This window comes from Pomacea canaliculata, linkage group LG14 (genome assembly GCF_003073045.1).
Source record: "Pomacea canaliculata isolate SZHN2017 linkage group LG14, ASM307304v1, whole genome shotgun sequence".
NCBI lineage: Eukaryota > Metazoa > Mollusca > Gastropoda > Architaenioglossa > Ampullariidae > Pomacea > Pomacea canaliculata.
The window spans coordinates 14,449,166-14,471,243 of record NC_037603.1 but is presented as its reverse complement, the minus strand read 5'-3'; the positions used below and the strand labels follow the sequence as shown (position 1 = coordinate 14,471,243).

Sequence of the window (22,078 nt, the reverse complement as noted above, 5' to 3'; positions counted from 1 at the left end):
ATATTATGGTAATGGATTTTTTAAAACTTCAGTTATAACTATATTTCATTATAAATAATAAAAAATGGCATTATAAGGCTAGCTTTATCTGTAAATAATAACACTGGTGTGTTATCTGATTTATTTTCATGATTTTTTTTTTTAATGCCACAGGAATCAGTTCGTGTTGTACAGCCCTTGCTGCTAGGAGGTCTGATTCGTTATTTCACCCCTAGTAGTGACATGCCCATGTCACAAGCATACCTGTATGCTACAGGTGTATCCTTGTGTGCCATCTTAATTGCAATCACACATCATCCATACTTCTTCTTTGTTACACGAATGGGCATGCAGATGCGAGTGGCCTGCTGTTCTCTAATGTACAAAAAGGCAGGTGTCAGAAAATTTTCAGTTTGAAAATCTTCATGGAAGTCGAGGAGGGCTTTCCCAAAAAACTTATTATTACTTCTACTTTAGTTATCCTAGACTGGTTGCAGTGTGTATGCGTATGCAACAGCAAATCTATAAGTGAAAAAGTTGTTAAAGTCTTGTGAGAGTTAAAGTCTTTTCAGAGTACTTATAATGAAATGTATATATTACAGTTATACATTTGGCTTGGATGGCAATCACTAATAATGCATCTGCCATGCTATGGTGAATGCTTTTGTTGCTGGTTTTTATATTTATCTGTTAAAAGAAACAATTTAGGTTTGCAGCTTGTTATTCTAGGCTTTTGCATACATAAGTGGTAGGAATATCATACATTTTTTCATATCAGGCTGTGATGCTACTATTAATTTTTAACTTCATCTTTATTGACAGGCTTTAAAATTGAGTAATACCGCATTGGGAGAGACAACAACAGGACAAATTGTCAACCTCATGTCAAATGATGTTAATCGGTTTGACCAGGTAACACATAATAACAAACTTTCTTTATGATGATGTGCTGTACTGACTTAGTGATGTTTATACATATATTATGATAGACCATCAGGCAGGTTACTTATCTAAAAGGACTGACAGAATGTGTAATAATCAGATGTAGGATTTTTTGTGATAACCAGAACATCAAAACTTCTATCAAGTTTTGTAGACTGTACATGGAAAATTAAGCACATCACTTTGAAGCATGGAAATTAAGAACTTAAAAAGTCTGAAGACATGTGATGACATGAATCTATTATAATGACTTCTTGAACACTTTTATTGGAAGTGGTATTGCATGTTTTCTGTAGCTTTGATAACCACAGATTTATTTGCAACTTTTTTGTAGGCAGTTATTTTTCTCCACTTTCTCTGGATTGGGCCACTTCAGGCTATAGCAGTGCTTATTATACTTTGGCATGAACTTGGACCATCAGTACTGGCTGGGTTTACAGTCTTACTGCTGCTTATGCCTGTTCAAGGGACCATGGGAAAATTGTTTTCTAAACTCAGGTGAATATAGTTTGAAACCATAAACTGTGACCACTGCATCTCTTAATTTAGTTATATTTTTATCTTTGTTGAGGTTGATAATGTAAATTATTATTATTCACTTCATTAAGCCCAATGAAAACAGTAGGAGCAAAGTATTCTGTAATCTTTGTTATCTCACGTTGTTCTTTGTTTTTACAGTTTTACATTTTTTTAATCTTTTTCTACATCTTTGTTACTGTTCTGTGATCTTGTTCAGTGCAATGAGTCCACCTTTGACTGAGATAATGAGCTTCATAAACATTATTATTACTTTTGTGCATGGTTGTTACTCTGGTATAAGTAGGTCTCCTTACACATTATGTGATGTAGTGCCTATTCACCCACCTATTTTCAGTTTAATAGAAATCCTGCTTGATAACTTGACATAACTGGGTCAAGAATGTTTACTTCTATGCTGGTTTATAGACTCCTTTTTATCACAAAGAAGTATAGGAATAGAACATTGGCATTCATGTTTACCTTTAGCTATGCCCTCCCCTAATACTACACCAAGTTTATGATTTGTTTTTACATCATGTCTCTATATATATATTTTTAACAGGAGGAAAACTGCCATCCATACTGATGAACGTGTGAAAGTGATGAATGAAATCATTGCTGGCATGAGAGTCATAAAAATGTATTGTTGGGAGAAGCCATTTGGAGACCTAGTTAAAAAATTACGCAGGTGAGATCACTGGGTTTTTATATTGATTCAAAACATATTTTTCATGCAGTCTTAAACTGCAAACTTAAAACGAATACTTTTCACAATTTTCTTGATGTTAGGTCACAAACCAACAAAGATAAACATGAAAAGTGTTCATAGAATGCTGAAATTGTCTTACTCTCCCTCCTCCCTAAAGCAAAATATGCATCACTTTTATCTGATGATGATAAACATTTTGACCAATTTTCAAAGGCTGATAATTTATATTTTCCTATGATTTTTTTTTTCTCTTGTAACTGCAAATGTAATAGACTCAAAAAGTTGTTTTTAGACTCAAAAAGTTTCATGTGAAAATTTTCACCATCTTCTGCTGTCAGATACACAAATATAGAGATGATGAGATAAATTATGATCAGAGTTTGTTTTCATGCATTTTTTTAAATATAAGCTTTGAATCTCTAAGCTGATTGCATTGAAGTAACAATTGATAGAATAATCCATTAATGGTAAGATAATCCATCCTGACTCACTAATACCACTTCACACAATTATTTAAAAGGACTAGTTTCATCACAAGTTACTAATAATCAACTTCTGAGTGAATAACTCATTTTTGCTCAATTTCTTGCTTACTGACAAATTTTGACTCTCCTTAGCCGTAGAAATAACAGAGGAGGGTATTAGAAGGCTTTGTCCAGGTTCTCTTTGCCCATAAACAGAGCTGGAAAAAAGGTCTTGCAAAAGAAGCGCAGTCCATTAGCATTATGTGACTTTACATGACATTAAGCACAGTGTAACTAACTCCATATAAGCAACATTTAACCTTGATAAAATATTTTATACTTACGTACAAAAAAAATACCAAGAACATAATATATAAAACATAATATAAAAATCTTAAGCAATAGAATTAGTAACTTACCTTTACATGATTCTAGATGGTACAGTAAGTCTTTGACTTTAGTGCTTGTTCGTAAATATATGTTTCCCTGACCAAAAGATGCTGCAAAAGTTCTAAATTTTTGTCTTCATTTCATATTCAATTATTGCTTGCTTTTGCATTTTTTCCCTGCATGTTAATAATAGATTTTGCTTGTGCTTTCTTGACACATTAAGAGGAGAAAGAAATAATACCAAAATTACTAAATGCCACTAATTACTAAATGTAGTATGTAGCATGTAGTTTTTATTTCATCTGCATGCATGTTTTTTGGTAATACTAAAATTATTTTAAACTATTTTTTCCCCACTTCTTAAAATTTTTGCATAATGCCTTTCTTCTTGCACTTGTTCTAATGTCTGTTAAATTTAATGCATGTTAACCACTTAACTATGCATAGAACAGTTACCTTATCTAGCATATATATTAAATTGTAAAAGAAAATGAAAGGTAATTTTCATAGAAGTGAACCAAGTATTCCTGCCTTTTCTAAACTGATTTAGCTATGTAGTGTTTTGCTACATTTTAATTGCTTAGCATAATTTAGCTTCTGTTATTTCCTTTTCTCTTCAATAGATTGCGCCATCCTGGTATCACTCATTTCTAAGTGACCTAATTTTTTAATTACGTAGAATTCAGAAAATGTCTTCTAAGTAGATATGTAAATACAGGAACAAAGTTATGCTTATCTGATGGGAATAACTTCAAAAATATATATGTAGTTTGCATTTGGGACTTAGTAGCAGAAATTTTTTTCTCTAGTTTCAGGACTTGTCTAGAGTTTAATGCAGGCAAGTTCTGTGAATATGATTTGGATTCTTAGTCGCTCTTACGTACTGTACCTTTATTTTCACAGATCTTTGTAATTTTTTCTTATTAGTAACAACTCTCTCTCACGCACATGTGTGCGTGCACACACACACAAAATGCTTCACTTGTGCTCAGTTTATTTTTGCTCTTTCTTTTATCTTTTTTCTGCATCCAGGACACCTTTTTTATAATATACAATAATATGCAAATTTACAAAAAAGCATACTTTTTTCGCCAAATGGTACATTGCGTAGATGTAACAATACATTCTGTGATTCCTTTGTCGCTACTTATACAACTCAGGAGTTCCTGCCTTTATAATGGTGTCCAGCACTTAATCAGCGGTTCTCAACCTCCAGTGACACCAGGGCGCGCCCCTGGGGATGCGACGTTTGCTTAAAGGGGAAGTGTGGTCATTTTTTAAAAGTTTTTTATACCGGTATTAGTGAAATTAGCTTACATTGCTGACTAAGGGGGCTGCGCGGATGTACCTTTGTTTGTCAGGGGGGCGTCACAAGTAAAAGGTTGAGAACCGCTGTAATAGCTGTTTGTACTATAAGGTATGCATCTGGTTTAATACTATGTGTCTTTTTTATAAAAGGGTTTTTTTTTTTTTTTTGCTTTGCTTTTACAGCCGCATCGCAATGGTTTTGAAGCTGAAATGTTGAGTAATGAAGATTCCTTTAAAAATACTTTTAGATGGGAAAATGTTTTCTTCGTCTGTTCTTGATGTTCCTGACCTTTTTGTACTAAACTGGTTTGCTTTAGAGTAATGTACTAGTACTTCAGGAATGGAAGAAGAAAACTCAGCTTTTCTTCATGCTTTTTTTAAATGTGTGTAGTGTCTCTCTAAAGTTCTGCAGGTCAATGCATCAATAACAGCTGGGAGTAAAAATGTGGATATACAGAACACACACAGATGCATATATACACAAAATAAGTATGAAATATCCATTGATATTATGGCATTTATTGTGAAAAGTCAGAATAGTTATGTTTATTCATGTATGTCAAAATACATGCCAATTGTGTGAAAAAAAAAAAGCTGGATCTAGATAACACACTTTGCTTACTGTCTTATGTACAGAAAGTTGGTTTGCTACAAATGTGTTCAGGGGAAGGTATAAATTAGCAAGTCACATTATTACCTGATGGATCTGCAACTGCATCTCTCTTGCAGTGAGGAGATCAGACACATCCAAAGTGCTCGCTACGCACAGGCGCTGATCCTAGCACCCAACTTTTTCTCCATCAAGCTGGTCCTGTTGCTGACTTTCCTGGCATACTCATTGTCTGGTGGGGGGATGACCTCGGAAAAAGTGTTTGTAGCCATAGGCATTTACCAGGCCATTCGTGTATCCATCACTGTCTTCATGCCATTTGCTATACAAACTATAGCTGAGATGCAGGTCTGCTGTGGGCGTCTACAGGTTAGTGTTGTTTCCTGGGCTTGTTGTGAGATGTGGATGGCAGTAAGCTTGCAACAGCCTGTTTTCCCAAATATCAGGCACTTTGTGTAGTGGAAAGCCTATGATAAAGTTATTTGCTATGACCAATTTTTTTTGTGTGTGTCCATTGCAGCATATTACTAAACTGTGGTTTGTAAAAAGAGCTGGTTTTAGGATTGTTTTAGGCAAAGCTTGTCTTTGTTATAGAAAGGCTGGTGACCAAAGATTAAAAGATTTATAGGTTTTCATAGACTAGCGTAACACATAAAGCAGTTCTAGTGTCTGATTGAATCTCCAGGTTGTGGAGGGTCATCTCTGAATCAAATACTGATCTGCCTATTCTTGCTTAATAGGGTTTACTTGAGAAATAAAATTGTCATCCAGATGGAGATTTTTGACAAGTGAAGTCAAATTCATATACAGTCCATTCTGGTTAATTGGGACACAATCATTTTGGTCCTAATAACTGGGTGGTCCAATTAACACAGGAAGTGCTCTACATAACATATTAAATGTCATTACGACCTTTATTGTGCAGCACATGCGTATGGCAAACATACAAATAAGAACTACTTCTCTTGTAATGGGAAGCAGATAGCAAAGTATTTAGAGCATTGGTATCTGTGGCTGGAACCTCTCACACTAGCCAGTTTGATACCTGTTCTCTCTACCACTGTCGTGCAGTCTACTTCCTTCTGTTGACCCAGTTGTGAAATGGGGATACCTGACCACTTTAGAACTGGGGGAGAAAATGGAAGGCACAGCTAGGGAGAGGAGATGAACACTGTGTTTATGATTCAAACCTGACTGTGCAGTCTTTAACACAAACTTCCCTTCCCCCCAAACTGAAAAATCATGAGATACTTAACCTTTGTGCTTTTTTTTAAACCTGTCTTATGCTAGGGAAGAAGAGGCAATAAATGTGTGAGGATAATGTCACCTTATTGACTCTCGAGGCAAACTCTAAACATGGATTAGTATATAGTTTGGAAAAAAAGTGAAATTAGCATTTATAAAGATGTAAGGAATTTGATTGTAATAATGTAACAATTTCAATGAGTTTTTAGAGGTACTAGTAGAGCATGTGAAATCAAGGTGTTTCATTAAGTTAGTGGGTTATCGTCCTTCCCCCCTGCCCCCTGCCTCATCCTAGCCACATTTCCCCTGTTGTTATTTCAAATTGTGGCAGTAAATCCTTGTTCAGGCATCATTTGAATTTGCTGTCTTCTGCTGTCATGTGCCTTTTCTCTTTGATCTGCATGTTGTCATTTGGCAAGTCGCGCAATCGCATGTTGTCTTTTGGCAAAACCATCTCAGAGAATTTTGTTTCACTCTTGCTTAGTCATCTGAACAAATATTTTTCCTTGATTGCGGAAGAGCATTGTTAAATGGATTATCAAAGAAAAGTAGCTTTGCCATCTGCATCTCATTTGTTAATTGTTTTTGAAGTTTTTATTTTCAGTGTTCCTTATTGGTTGGTGCATGTCATAAATTTCTGACTGTTGCATGCTTTTTGTCAACTTCACTTCTTGGACAATGAAATAGTGTTTCTGATTTTTAAAAAATTTTTGAATCAGAGTCAAACATAAAGTTTAATGAAAGGAAGTTCTAAATGGTCATCAAATCTAAAATCACAAAGACACTAAGAATTTTTTTCCAAGTCTGTGACATTCCATCTAAAGAGTGAACGACAAGTTCTCCAAATGTTGCATCAAAATGGTTGTGACACCTTACTTGTGCTAATATTTTTTATTTATTTTTCTGTATTCTGCCCTCAAGACTCTGTTAGCATCAGTGAGCACAGGTGTTAATCAGATTATGGTACAGCCATATGTAAGGTGTACTTTTTCAGATCCAGCAAATGCTTCTTTAAAGATCAACATACAAATCTCCCAGGTTTCTGTCTTCCATGGTAAAATATACTTTCACATGATGAAGCTTTGGTTTTCAGATAAATAATTCTTGTTACATTTTTTTCAAGACTTTCCAGCATTGTGCTTTTTTAAAGCTGTTATTTACATGTTTTTTTTAAAGAAATACTAGGTCCTTGTGGTCACCTCTTGCAGTTGCTGTTCTACTATGTTACAAATTTTCTGGCTGATCGTCCAGAATCAAGATGTTTGCATAGAGTGTTATTTTGATACTAATGCATGAGATGTAAACATTCTTTGAGTCAAAACAACACAGGATTTTATGTTGGCATACACATGTTACACATCTTTATTTGCATGCCAAATTTGAAGGTTATATTGTGTAATCTCATTGGCTGCATATGTTTTTGTAGTAGGGGTGGGATGTATGATTGCACGTATGAGTGAGATTTTTTGGTATTTTGCAGCATGAAACAGTTTACTTGATTTACTTTTAGTTACTTTAAGAGATGTGTGGTACAGTTAACACAAGGAATGAAGCATGCCTTCTTTTTCTTGCGTAACATTCTAGTAGTGTACTGGGTCAAACAGCTCCCAGAACTGTCCCTTTCTCATACTGGCTGAGTACATAATAACCAGTCTTGAACTGCCCACCCATGGCCACTGGACCATTGTTATACCAGAAGTTACGAAGACCAGAAACCTAGTGATCATGGAATGGACAACAAATGAGTACACAACAGCGTTCACTTACCGAATTTATTGTATAATGGAAAGCTGTTTGAATTCGCTCACATTAAGACTTTAAAACCTGCCTTTCCTTTGAATTCTGCCCCCGATGCTGGCTAACAGCTCCATCAGACATGTCAGCCTCGTTATTTGCCTCCATTGTACTTTGTGTTAGAATGTTATGGACTGTTGATTTCTAATGCTGTTGTTCCTGTAATTAAATTTCAATCAAATTAACCTAGACTACATTAAACAAAAATAAAACAAATGCCCTTCACATTTGGCAGACAGGCTGGTTCAAAGATCTCTGCGAATACTTTGCCAACCCTGGTGTAGACAGGGATTGTTTGATTGCTACAACCTGCACTTCTTGCTTTGTGTGGAGGTCAGCTTGCCTACTCTTGTTAAAGATCCCACTAAACCTGTGTCGAAGTGAGCCTAGATCTGTAAACAAATAAATCATGTTACCCTTACATCCTGTTCTCTCTGACAAATGACTGCATGTTCTTTAACATGCATCATTTAAGGACATATGCCCTTGCAGCACACAAGCATCTGCATATGAACACACACACACACATTTGATTTGGAATGGTATTTGGGGTTAGGGTTAATTTAATGGGTTAAAAAGAAAGGGTATGTTAATCATTCTGACAGGGGGCCTTAGAAATTTTTTTGTGGGGAGATTGGGAAAGGGATATTTTAAATGTTTGGATTTATACGACGACACACACCAGGACCTCTAGGTACTGGGAACGTCATCAGTTTGCAAAAACAGTTCCACGTGGACATTTTGCTGGGTTTTTGTTCTGTCAACAGGTACTGCAGTCAGAGAAACTGTATATATATGTATTACAAAATAAGATCAGAACCCTAGATTTCACTGTCATTGTTAAACTACATATCACTGTATCACCACAATGCCAGGTGTTGAAGGGTGTGAAAAAGGAGTAGTAGCATTGTGGGAAAGGTTGTTAGGACCAATGTTTACGGAAGAGGTGCGTTTTCAGTGCACATTGAAAGGATTTAATAGTGAGTAAGTGGTGGATATGGAAAGGGAGAGAGTTCCATTCTTTTGCTGCACAATAACTAAAAATCCTGTGGCCATATTTTGTTATTCTGGTGACAGGAAGATTAAGGAGACAATCATCAGACGAGGAGCAGAGTTGTTTGGCTGGGACATAAGAAAAGTTCCGAGAAATAATCAGGGCAGATTTTCTTCATCACTAGACTGTAGTTGTTTAGTTTTTTTTTTTGAAGTGTTCTGTTTGGCTTCTGATCCACTTGTTCTCATTTGGTTGTTTTCCTCTTTAAGTTTAGGATGTTTACCAGTGATCTAATCTTTACCTTGACATATGTATCCTGCCTAGATTAACCCTCCACCACCACCCCCACTTGTATTTACAGATATCTATAGCTTGTTCATCACCTGCATCTTACTACTTAATGTCAAAGTTGGCAAATATTTTTGACTTATGGTTAGAAACAAAAAGTTTGACCTGTATCTTGAGCTACCACAACATGAAGCCAACTAAAGTTGGACAGGACCAGAAAGGAGATTGTATTAGAAACAGGAAGTTTAACCTTAATGTTATTGTTGCTGGCACAAGAGCTACCACAACATTAAAGCAACAAAAGTTGAAGGACAGGACCAGAAAGGAGCTTATGGATAGGAGGAAGGCACTCCTTGTTTTACATAAAAATGAGTAAATGCTACTTACCAAACAGGAAACTAATTACAACTGGGTGTGGTGTATATTCGGTTATCTGGTGCCTTAGAAAAGGATTAAGATGTTGAAAATGACAGTTAATACAATAAAGCAGTGACTTAAAGAATACTGCGTTACCTATATCCATTAGTTATTGTTTCTTATTTGCATATTGAGGTTATTAATTTTTAAGATGATCTTGAAATAGAATTAAAACAAATGTTATATTTTAGCTTCTTTGTGGAACAAAGAATTTTGTTGTCTGAGTTTCTTTTATTTTCAAATATCAGTTAATTTTTGTTAGGGTTTTTTTTTTTGGGGGTGTGTGTTTCTGGTTACACAATTTCAAATTTTTGTTGGAGGAGGGATGAAGCTGAGTTGAATGTTTTTCAGTGTATAATGGTTAATAATGGGGCATGTTTAAAATGTGGCGTTATGCTTTTCCCCTGCACCACTTCCTAACTCATTTCTCGTCTCTTTCTTCTCTTCTGCAGTTTTCTTTTTCCTCCCCCTGTCTGAATTTACCTGGCGTTTTGATTGTTATGTCTGATCAGTTGATTCCTTCTTATTTATGAATAAGAGGAAACAAGCTAGCTAGATTAGCCCAAGCTTAATATTATGAACCTCAACATTCCTATCTCTTCAGCAGTGAGGTAGCCATTAAACCAGTTCTGAAAGCAGTGGGAAGAGAAACAGACAAATAGACCAACAACCTTACAACATTCTGCTTTTTTTACAATTCTGCTTGATCTAACCAGTTTAAAGCAGCCAGAACCAGACTAAGTGGAGAATATCTTACTATGTACAAGAATCCTCTCATATACAGCTGCTGAGATTAGTACCCCTAATCGTAATTGTAGAATGTAATGAAACTGCTTACAAAGAGAAGAACTCAGAAAGGTTCTAAATAAATATAAACTTACATTAAACCTTAAGTGGTCTCTCATAACCAGTATTTCTGCCACTCTCCTTGTAAGTTTTAATTCAGCTTATTCAGATCTACCTGTTGGTATCAGTATAAAGAACGGAACTTAGAATTAAAGGCATGTGTTATTGTTTGTGCAGGTCAGAACTTCAAAGTATTCGAATGCGAGGATATGCGCAGGGATCGTTCATCTTTTTTTGGACTTTAAGTTATCTCCTTTACATTCTACCTCTCTTGGGAGTTTTTGTTGCAATGGACATCCCTTTGCTTGCCAGTGTTGTGTTCCAGTGTGTGATAGGATTCAGAATTGTCAATGGAGTGGTAGCAATTCTTGCTCAAGCAATCAGTACTTGGGGAGAAGCAGCTGTAGTTACAGAGAGAATTGAGGTGAGAACGTCATCAATTAACAGCAAACAAATATTATGTATTTCTATATATGACGTATTAGATTTGACCAGACAAGAAAATATGGAGCTTTATGATACCTTGGGTAACACATTATTCCTGAACAAGTGTATGTGTACGGAGGATTTTTAAAATGATAGTTATAATGGGTTTCATCATTTAGTTGTACATTGGGAACATGCCACTCAATAAAAAATTGTTTTGCTAAAATATATGTTAAACCTAAATATCAAATTTTACTGTTAAGGTTAATACTGTTATTAGAAGCTATATTCAGGAACAAGAATATTTTTTGCAATGCACAGTTAGAAGAATATATATGTATGGGAAATCCAGTGGCAGTCAATCATGTTCATGGAATCTGTAGTGTAGAGCAGTCAAAGAAGGAGGAAACATACAAATGCTAAGGATTACTGTTTACAGTCTGGAGCTTCTTACTCGTCGACATTGTGAACATGGCTTTTCACTTATCCATGTTCTACTGAACTGTGGAGTCAGGTATTCTATACCAGTGTGGTAATGTTTTAACAGCATATTAATACTGTCTTCTTCAGCATCACTTTACTAATACTTCTTGTTCATTAAGATAAGGTATGACTTTTTCAGGGCAATTAGATTCCGCTGTATAAGGAAACAAACGTTAGATGCACATACCACAGCATCCCCAATCAACAATACCATCACATATTCATACCTATCACACCAGGCAGACCTGCATATGATCACAGTTCATTTACACATGATAGTGTTCAGAAGTTGCACCTCTGAAAAAAAATGTACAGCCTGTCTGTGGGTCCTGCTTGTAGGTACACAGAATTGGTGGCTTGACAGAACTTCCAATAGGATATACCGTCACAGAATTTCAGACACTTTTGAAAATGTCTGCCTGTTGCATAAAATCTGTAGGTCACTCTGAGCTGTCCCAGTAACCAGTAAACATGATTCAATTTGCTCTTGTCCTTGACAGGTAATAGTACAGTAAGAAACTATGAAAATTCTCAGCTAATTAGCTGTTTTATCTTGATAAAGGAAAAAGTTAATGGATGCAACAATGCTACCATTCATGGCTCATTGTCTTATGCTCCATTGCCATACAAAAAAATGTAATAACTGCCGGGAGAGCAGTTCTTTACCTGAACTTTCTGACTGTTTTTCATTGAATAACTTTCCATGTTAAGTTTTGTTTGTATGTGTTTTCCTTTTCTTTGTTCTGTGCTGACTGTTCACCTTTCTTATTTGGAGAGTTATATTTTCTGCTTTTAATTCATTGTTCTGCTCTTCCTTGGTACTGTTTGTTGGGAAAGATATAAAGTTGGCTTCTATCTGGCTTTTTGCATTTTAAAATAAACATACCTACAGCCATGGATTAAGCTCAGTTAATTGCCAAAAAAAATGCAAAACAGGTGTAGAACTTCATGCCGTCTTTAAAATATCTTGTATGTACATGAATGTCAGAAGTGATGAAGGGGTATCTTTGTATCCATCAGTGGTGTAGACGTTTGCCATCGTGTTGTGGTTACAAAAGAACAGTGCATATGAATTCATTGTTCTTTAGTTTTACTTCTTTAGATCAGTAGTGTCCAGATGTGACACGTTTGGACTGACTCGGAAGAGGGACGTAATATTTGCAAATGCTTTTAAGAATAATGTGCTCTTTTTCTACCTCCTCACTCTCTCACTGTGGTAGAATGGTGCTGATGAGAGGGGTTTATAGACTGATAATTTATTGCAAAGGCATTGGTCAATGCATATTATGCATGTGCATGATGAAAAGGCAGGATTGAAACTGGTTCAGTGAATTACAATTGTACTATTGTAGTGTAAAGAGCTAGTCAAGAACGTATGAAACAAATTATTAGTAAGGGAACAGTTCTGGGCATCCATTATATATTTCATCAAATGTATGTGGATAATCTTGCTCATAATATCTTACATGTGCAAGTATGCATGTGCATACCTACCCCTCCCTTCACATACTTGCACACACAAAACCATCCACTGTTTCTTTTGTATGATTAGTGTGTAATCTGTTTTGCTTTTTCATTATAGCAGTTCATACTGAAGCATAATGAACTGTCTGCAGATGCTTGGTGCCAGCTATGCATGTGTTTGCTTAAACCATTCTTCAGCTGTCTTGTTCTTAATCCATCCTGCAGCATTATTACCTGCTTTTCTCCGTAGCAATTCATCAACATTTCTCCATAGCTACATTTTAGTCTGGTGCTTAAAATCAAAGTCCAGTGAAGTGGTTGATAAAATAGGTAGATTTTCTACATGTAATGTATTTTTTTCACAGGAAGGGGGGGTGATGCCAGCTCCTGGCCAAATACATGAAAAGGTCAATGCTTTGCAGGTGCGAACTCCGCTATATAATGGCCAAAAAGAGAATTAATGCCTTCACATCCAGTGTGTGGGTAGTGGCACATCGAGTCCTAACTTATGCTCTCGTGGTTACACATGTTCTCATGGAAAGTACGCTAAGGGCTACTTCACTCTATATCGGAGTCTCCTTCATGTTTCTGATGGCCTACAATGGCATTGGCTGTGTATTTGAGGGAGTTATCAGGTTCGTTGAGTCCACAGTCTCGGCTAGGCGAATAGAGGTAAGTTTTGTTTTAAACCTTATGATTTCAAACCTGTGTGCCATAGCATGTCATGAAGAGTGTGTTGCACTCATGTGTATGTGCACAATCCATTTAACCAGAAAGCTTGTTGGGTTCAAGTAGTAAATTTTATGACAAGAAAACCTTTGGAGGAGCTATTTTGTTTTAGGTATGTTTTAGTTATTGTGTAATTTTAGCTCTTCTGGCTGACACACAGAAATAAATTGGAGAGTCACAAATTTCTGCAACTTTCTGTTGGTCAAGTTGTTCACTGAAATGAACAGTGCTTTGGAGAGTGATTAGGTTACAGCTATTCAGCCATTTTATGTAAATGCTCTGTGGATTTTTCTTGAAGTGGTTGAGAAAGACAAAGTAAGTTACAGGATGGTCAGAGTTGTGTGATTTCCCTCCAGTCTCAAATTTCTTTACCAAAACTTTTTTTTTCCCCCAAAACACAGATGACAGGAGCATGATGATGAAAAGTTCTCATCACTTGTTTTTCTTTTAACTGGGCTTTGATTTGCAACAAGCTGTCACTCCACTTTGCTTTTGTCAGATTTCAAAAGCCCACTGGTAATCAGGACTGTTTAAGACTACAATAATTTTCCCTAACATTATTGGTAGGCATAGGCATAGCCTATCTGTGGAGGATGTCTGACTCGCCTTCATCACTACTTAAAACTGCTTTTAACAAAGAGAATACATATTTGTTTCTATGCTATTTATGTGATATGAATTACTATTTGAAAGGCGTATTTCAATATGTTTTTACCAGTCCATTAATAAGGTTTAGTGAATATCATAAAATATATTCACTGTAGCTGCTTATTTAGTGCCATATCCCCCAAGGCTCAGAGTACTTTACATGCACACACACAATACGGTGGATGAAACTGTAGTACTTGCAGAAAACCACTGATGGTGAGCCCTATAAGCAGATGTCACATCAAGAGAGAGGTATTTGAGAGTTGAGATATGAATCCATGACACCAAATTCTCACTGTCATGGTGCCAAGCACTTTAGTCACCACACCACCATCTGTTCTGGTTGATAATGTTTCAGATAATTTACTACAAAACAGTTGTTTTAACCATTCTTCGGAATGGAAAAACAAAACTGATTTGAATTTTAAAAATATAATTTATGAGACCAACAAAGTGATTTTGTTTTTCATTCTTGCATTAAATATTTTGGAAGAGGCGCATCAACTTTTTTTGCTTGTTGTCTTTGAAGAAATTGTTTTGTTTTTGCCGTGGATATTTATATTTTTACAATATTTTTTTCTTGGGAGGACCAGTTTTAAGTTGAAAACAGCAACTCCTGATCTGTCTGAGCTTGATTTCTTCTTAAGGCAGGTGTTGGTCTCTGACTTGTTTCTTTATCTGTTGGGCTTTTTTATTTAAAGTTTTTGCAATACAGTAGTGAGATGTAATTTACAGAATGGTTATAGCATTCAGCATTTTTATTTCAAGTTTCCTCAAGGTGATAGTGTGGGAAAAAGTAATTTACAGAATGGCTATAGCTTTGAAGCATTCTCCATCATTACTGTTTTGGATTGAAATCAAGGGCTGTAGTCTTTAAGAACAATTCAGTGTCTGCAATTGTGGCTTTGTGCATATTCCTGTCTTTGTGGTAACCAGAACAAAATGCAACACTGATAACCTAAACATTTGTTTCTTCTCCATGAGAATCTTTTAGGGGCATTTCTTTAAGCTGCATTGGTAGGGCAAAGAAGTTAAATATACCTGTGAGTAAATGGACAGAGGGTAAAAAGGATAATTACTCTGAGGATAATTCTTAATAATAATGCAACTTTACAGAGACTGTTTTGAAAAGGAGATGGTGAGGCTAGTACTCTATTTATTTTACTACTCATTTTTTTCCCATCAACTGGCAGATTTTTTGGCATAATATTACAAGATATTTGTACAACTTACCTGCCTTAATGGATCAGAATAAATGAATAAAATTAATTTTACACAATAGTAGAAACGGTTCATAAACATGTTCTAATTGCTATATTAATTAAACCATGTTGTGGGAAAAAGTGTGAAGTAAGCCTTATTTTGCAGTTTTGCATCCATCCACACATTGGTTCTATTTTCAGTTATGAAATAGTAATTTACAGAAGCTTTCGCATTTATTATATGCAACTATTTTGTTCACCTTACTTTGCAGCTTTGCTTTTAATAAATTCTTGCTAACATTCTTTTATGCTTTTCACAAATATTTTGCTGTCCTAATATAATGTTTGTGAGAATTCTTATCATTTACTAAGAGCAAAGAGAACAGTTGGATCTTGAGTTCTTTTTATATATCCTTTCTGTCAGAAAGAAAGGCAGCAGTGTCTTCAGTTATTAAAGATAATTTCACTTATGTTTTATTCACTGAATAAATTCAATCTTTTGAATTAGGTTGCACTGTATTTTGTTTTCTGCTGTCATGTGGGTGCATTGCGACGAGCTTAAACTGCTTTGCAGGGTGCTTCAGAATATTGTTCCTTTCAAGGTGTAATCTTTGTTATTCTTGTCATAAGCTTTACCCAGCATTAGTTGTAGTTTATTTACATAATCTAAGAATCAAGCTTAATTACAAAAGAAGATTCTGTACACTCACAAATCACATAAATGAATGTGCACAGATTAATGCACTTGTGTTTATAGATGTGAAAAGATAAATGGACAGGGAATGCATGTTGCAAAAGTTTAATTCAGAAAGTATATTAGGTTAAGGATACTTTAATGTATTTTTTCTTCATCAGTCATTTGGTGTCATTTTGTTTTGAGTAATTTTCTCTGTTAATGGTGGTCATTAAAGGACTTTACATGCATTTCAATATCACCAGTGCTTAGCTAGCTGCTTACATAGACAGTACTTTGCACTTTTATTATGCACAACTCAAGCTGTTTTTCACAGAGCATTTATTTTTTTAAATATCAAGTGAAGTGCATTATAAATTTTACATATTTTTAAGGTCTCCAAATTTATCTTCCATGGAAAGATAAATTGGTCAAAATAATTTTTATCCTGTTCAAGTGATTAATCAGGTGATTGAGGTCTTTAGGACCACTAAACGAATATATATAGAAACAGCAGTAGAAATTTTTCTGGCCTATACATAATCCTTTAAAATATTTAAATTTCTTGCAGTAACTGAATGCTTATATCTCATCAATGATTAGCCAGCATATGTCTGTGGGGTTTCAAATAACAATACTATAAATAGGATGGCTGAAACAATCTCTGATCATGTAAGCATAAATCCAGTTTTGTCTTCAAGAAAAATACTGTAAATCTGAATGAATTTACTTTGATTTCATTGGCACTGGTGTTCAGGATGTAAGTGTAATAACCTCTATATTCATCCACCAGGACAAGTATGATTATATAGTACTTTGCTTATAGCATCAAAAACAACTGTGCACATATTCAGATAAATGCAGGATTATGATATGCACAGGTCAGGATAAGAATTATTCTCATAGGAATAATGGAAATGTGGCTCCTGTTATTAGAATAGTTACTGGAACAATTTTCTGAGGTATATTCCAATAATTTGGTTCAGTTACTGTGGCTGTGGTTTTTCTGACATAAAGCATTTTAGGAAAATATTGTTTTATTCTAAGTATATGCCCAAAATACTGACAGTACCTGTAAATGCAGACAATTCAATATTCATTTACAATGAGCTTGTATGTGAACATAATATTATAGCTATTATGTGACTAATCACAATAAAGACAAGCCACCATGCATACTTTGCCAGACATTGCCTATTGGGAGAATCCTCAAACTGTTCAAAATTTCCATATTTTGACTGGGTTTGTGGTGTTTTGAAAATAATTAAATTAGCCTGGTCAGAGACCATCTTTTGACCAACTGGTTGGTTTGCAGGCAGGAGCTTGGAATATTATGGGCCCAGTTGAGAGCCATTACATTTCCTGTCAGCACTTGGTTTTTTGGTCCTCACCTTATGAACTTTGCCCTTGTGGTAAGCCATGCTGGGTCTGGTGGCACCTTCCCAGCATCAGCTCTGTTCATGGCCCTTGCACTTGATTCTATTGTCGCTGAGAAGTGTCTGGGAATTTTTTTTGAGTCAATAAGAAGAATGGCAGAAGCCAGTGTTGCATTGTCTCGAATCCAGGTAAATGTATAATGTTAGCAAAATATTAGAGGAGGGTCAGATTCTGCTAGCTCAGTGTTTAAGACTGTGCTATCTTTTTTCTGTGTGACTATTGCCAAATGTGTCTGCTTTTCCATGCATGCTAAAATGTTATTGGACTGGCTCCTTTCTGGATTTCCTTTCAACCTGGTCAAGAAATTTCTTGAGAGCACTGCATGTCTAACCATTCATTGGATTAAGCATGAAATATATTTATTGCAAGCTAACGATGATTTTAAAAGTATATATGCAGTTAAAGCACAGCATTCAGTATCTGGGTTTGAAGAGGTTAATGGGAAAACAATAATGACTGTTTTTGTTTGATAATGTCACACTGTATAAAGGTGCTTTGGTTTTGGTTTTTTTTTTTGTTTGTTTGTTTTTTTTTTTGCATGCTGTTCTTCTGTGTCTCCTGTTCTGATGCACATTGATCAACAGGTACTATAAAGATAAAAAAAAAAATTCCATGAATCTCAGTTTGATATTCACGCTTGCTTTACCTTCACACAAAAATAACATTAATTTGTACTTTTGTGCACATGCTTGCATATGTGTGTGTGTGAGAGAGAGAGAAGGTGAGGAGGCTGGCAGTAAGAATAAGAGAGATAGAGAAGATAGGAAGAAAAGGAATTATAGAGTTTCTCAAATAGCATCATAATCAAGACTATTATTTTTGAGTTAGAAGATGTCTGATGCAGCAGCTACATTGTTAAAGGTTTAAGGTACTTTTTCGGGGTTTTTTTTAACACTACTGCTTGCTTGGCATTCATGTTTTCTTTCTCCTTTGTACAGTTTTTAATCACAGTGAGGTAGAAAAAGTTTCTCAAATGACAACATTGCCAAGGCTATCAGTAAAAGTAGCTTCATTCAGTGATAATCTTGTTGTTGGGTTTAAGTTACTTTTTCTGGTTTTATTTTGTAACATTCCTGCTTGTTTGGCATTCATACTCTCTTGCTCATTTGTACAGTTTTTATCCACATTTAGCCCCCCCCTCCCTCATTGAAAAGGAATGTTTATTTAAGTCCTTTATAAATTATAATTTTAATGCAAAGCTCCTACCAAAACAAAGCATAATTATTGGCATAACTATCAGTTAATAGGCTTTTGTATCTGTCAGAATGTTTTACAAACCCAGTATCTTCATTTCTTGTCTTTTTCTTATTCCTTTTGTGCCATGTAGTTAATGCTGTTGTAAATGTGAGCTGTGTGTTTGATGATGCGTTTCATATGAGACCCATTCTGATTGCCTGGCATAATAATCATACAATAATATTATTTTCTACTACTATTACTAAATGGTCAAAATATAAAAAATGTATTTGTATTAAGAAAAATAGATGTGTAAATTCATGTTTACATGCTGTCAGCAAGCAATTTTCAGTCATGTCGTGGACTTTATATATCTGTCCTTTCTCTCTCTTTCTCTGTGTATATGTGTGAGTGAGAGAGAGAAAGAGGAGAAGGAAAAAACTATAAAAAAATGAAATTAATTTTCAGTGTAGTAAATGTTTTCTAGATTTTCCTTAGAAGAAGTTATTCTCTTTATTTCAGTCTGAATGTGGTATACTTGATCATCTTTCATTGTGATATTTAGCATGCTGGAAGAAGTAGTAACGACAACTTAAATTAATTTTATATGTTGCTTAAACAAGCCAAATTTAGTGTTTTGAAGTAAAAGCCAAATTTCTAATAAGATTTTCTTCTTCGCAGAAATTTCTTCTGCTGGATGAAGTTGATAGACCATCACTCTCTCAAGAACAGCCTCCCTCTAGACCTGTCATTGAAGATTGCTATGTTGAAATTCGAGATCTGAGAGCAAAGTGGGATGAGGTAATCTGGTAATGTAATGATCTGAATGACATACAGATAATTTCAGTCACTTCAAAGAAGGATAAAATGTAGCACATGTATTGGTAAACCTTTTCACCCGTGAAAATGTTTTGAAAAATGCCAACAGATGCTTTGTAGAATTTATGAATATAGGACACTTGAATATTGTGAACTTAAAAAAACTTGAAAGTGAAAAATTATTTTAAATTATTTGCTTAGATCATTGGGAAGATACAAATTTCTGAAACTAGAGTGAAAGAAGTTGGTTTTGGTCACGAGGACTTTGAACATTGCTTTATCACCAGGGTTTTGGCAATAATAATAAAGATTGCTTACAAAGTGATGTTCCCTAATTGCTCACTACAAAAATAGCACACTCACTAAGAAAGATTTCACAATGTCACAGATGTCATCTCACTGATGGGGCAATGCCTTATTTGCATATTGGCTGTTGCTTTAGGTTCATTTTCCTGTGCTTTTCTAAAAAAAAAAAACTTCACATTTTTATAACAAGCTAGTAATAGCTGTCTGGTCAGTGAGCAACTTTGGGCTAAATTTCATGTTTGACAATTTTAAGGTGCAACATCTTCACCCACCTTAGAGAGCGTGAAGAAACAAAAATAGCTTTTAGTAAAAACATAAAATAAACTCTAAACACTGGTTGGCAATATATCTGCTGCTACATATAGTGATATTTTTTCAGCCTGTATAATATATGACTGAAATATTAAAGTTGTATAATGACTGCAACAAATTTTAACAGTTTCTGACTTATGTCCATTTGTCAAATACCAGAACTGTGAGACACCCACTTTGGATCATGTGTCAGCCTCTGTGCGGGCAGGTGAGCTTCTAGCAGTGATAGGTCCAGTTGGTTCAGGAAAGGTGAGTTCTTAAAATTCCATTCCATAGTTGTAGGAGGCATCTGATAGGTGTCATGGCATCTGTAAACTGTAGTTGAAAAACACTTTACGTAAAAACAGTTAACCCCAGCAGTACTCAGGCTTTTGATGCATCTGGGGTTCAATCAGGTGACCCCAAGTGATACTTTAGGGGGTGGAGGGGAGTAAGGTAAAATTTGGATCCAGAGTAATGATTGGGATTAGCTGTAACCTTAGTAATGCTTGGATCTCAAAGATTAAGTCACTATTAAGTCCTGGGTTGTACTGAGAAATTTCACACCAGCATCATTTTCTCTTTCCTCATTGGCACCTATCACCACTTATTCTGAGTGCTTATGTCTTTTTCAGTCTTCACTTTTGATGGCTGTTCTGGGAGAGTTGCCACCATCTTCTGGTAGCATCAACATTGTGGGTAAAGTGGCATATGTTTCCCAGCAGGCCTGGATTTTCTCGGGCAGCATACGGCAGAACATCATATTTGGTTCTAAATATGATAAGGCACGTTTCGACAAGGCTGTGAAGGCTAGTGCATTGCACAAAGTGAGTACCACTCAACATCAAGGTTACAGCAATATTGTGCAAATAGAAGATGCCAGCATGTTATTTAAATGCTTGCAGCAGTATTGTTAATATGAAAAATTACTACCTCATGTTTCTTACAGCTTTCATTTGCTTTCTGTTTGGTATAGCAAACCATTAACTTTAAACTTCAGAACAACAATTTAATTGATATCAATTAAAAACAAGCATTCTTTAAAAAAATTTCTGACATATCCATCTTATATTCATAATAATAGCGAAGGCTTCAACTAAATTTGTTAATTAGAGCAATTATATCTGTGTGTATGTGCATCCTTATGTGCATTCTTTTTCATGTATGTGTATTTTTATGCACTCATGTGATCTTTAATTTTTTTGCTTAAGTTTATCCCCACTCATTTGGTTTTACAATATTGATAGAAGGAATGTCTATACAGTTTAAAACCAGAACACTATAGATGAAAAAAATTGTTGTTTACAGGATTTAGAAATCATGCCCCTTGGTGACAGTACATTGATTGGGGATCGTGGAGTCAGCCTGAGCGGAGGCCAAAGGGCAAGAGTCAGTCTAGCAAGAGCATTGTACACAGAAGCTGACATCTACCTTCTTGATGATCCGTTGAGTGCCGTAGATTCAGTTGTTGGTCGCCACATATTTGACAGGTACCACACTAAATATGGTCTGTAGTGAAAGTTGTGTGCTTTATTTAATGCCATTCATTTCAAATATCTGTTCTTTTTCAGAGCGTATCCCCTTTTTTGCATTTTGCTTCATGTGAGTGAAGCTGCAATAAATAATTTTTTTTTACTTAACCCCATAAATAAATAATGCTATATCTGACTGATTCTAAATGCTGATTAAGATTTCAGGCTTAATAGTAGCATCAAAGATACCAATTTAGCAATTTGTTTTGAAAGTTACCGGAACAATTAACAACTCTGTTTGTGGACCTGCTTCGGAGTTCTCTTTACTTTCACAGACATTCTCAATCTCTACTTTCAGGTCATCCCCTAAAGACACACTTTTTGCGTTGGTTTTTTGAACTCATGTATGCATATCTTCAAATGTGTTCTTTTGGTTTATTTTTCCTC

The 22,078-nt window shown here is 35.3% G+C and overlaps 1 protein-coding gene across 5 annotated transcripts in view; it reads left to right on the top strand.

Moving 5' to 3' along the window:
* LOC112555873 (multidrug resistance-associated protein 4-like) overlaps nucleotides 1–22,078 on the top strand; it is a 38,619-nt gene that overhangs the window by 4,671 nt on the left and 11,870 nt on the right. For 2 of the 5 annotated variants that reach the window (XM_025224433.1, XM_025224438.1), the window contains exons 4-12: nucleotides 154–369; nucleotides 802–891; nucleotides 1,256–1,419; nucleotides 2,003–2,128; nucleotides 5,041–5,290; nucleotides 19,425–19,544; nucleotides 20,340–20,429; nucleotides 20,795–20,986; nucleotides 21,468–21,649. In XM_025224433.1, the coding sequence (XP_025080218.1) occupies nucleotides 154–369; nucleotides 802–891; nucleotides 1,256–1,419; nucleotides 2,003–2,128; nucleotides 5,041–5,290; nucleotides 19,425–19,544; nucleotides 20,340–20,429; nucleotides 20,795–20,986; nucleotides 21,468–21,649 (1,430 nt within the window). Of the gene's footprint in view, nucleotides 1–153; nucleotides 370–801; nucleotides 892–1,255; nucleotides 1,420–2,002; nucleotides 2,129–5,040; nucleotides 5,291–10,682; nucleotides 10,930–13,300; nucleotides 13,551–17,445; nucleotides 17,696–19,424; nucleotides 19,545–20,339; nucleotides 20,430–20,794; nucleotides 20,987–21,467; nucleotides 21,650–22,078 lie in introns of all 5 variants that reach the window. The other 3 variants (XM_025224434.1, XM_025224435.1, XM_025224436.1) reach the window with 3 other exon arrangements.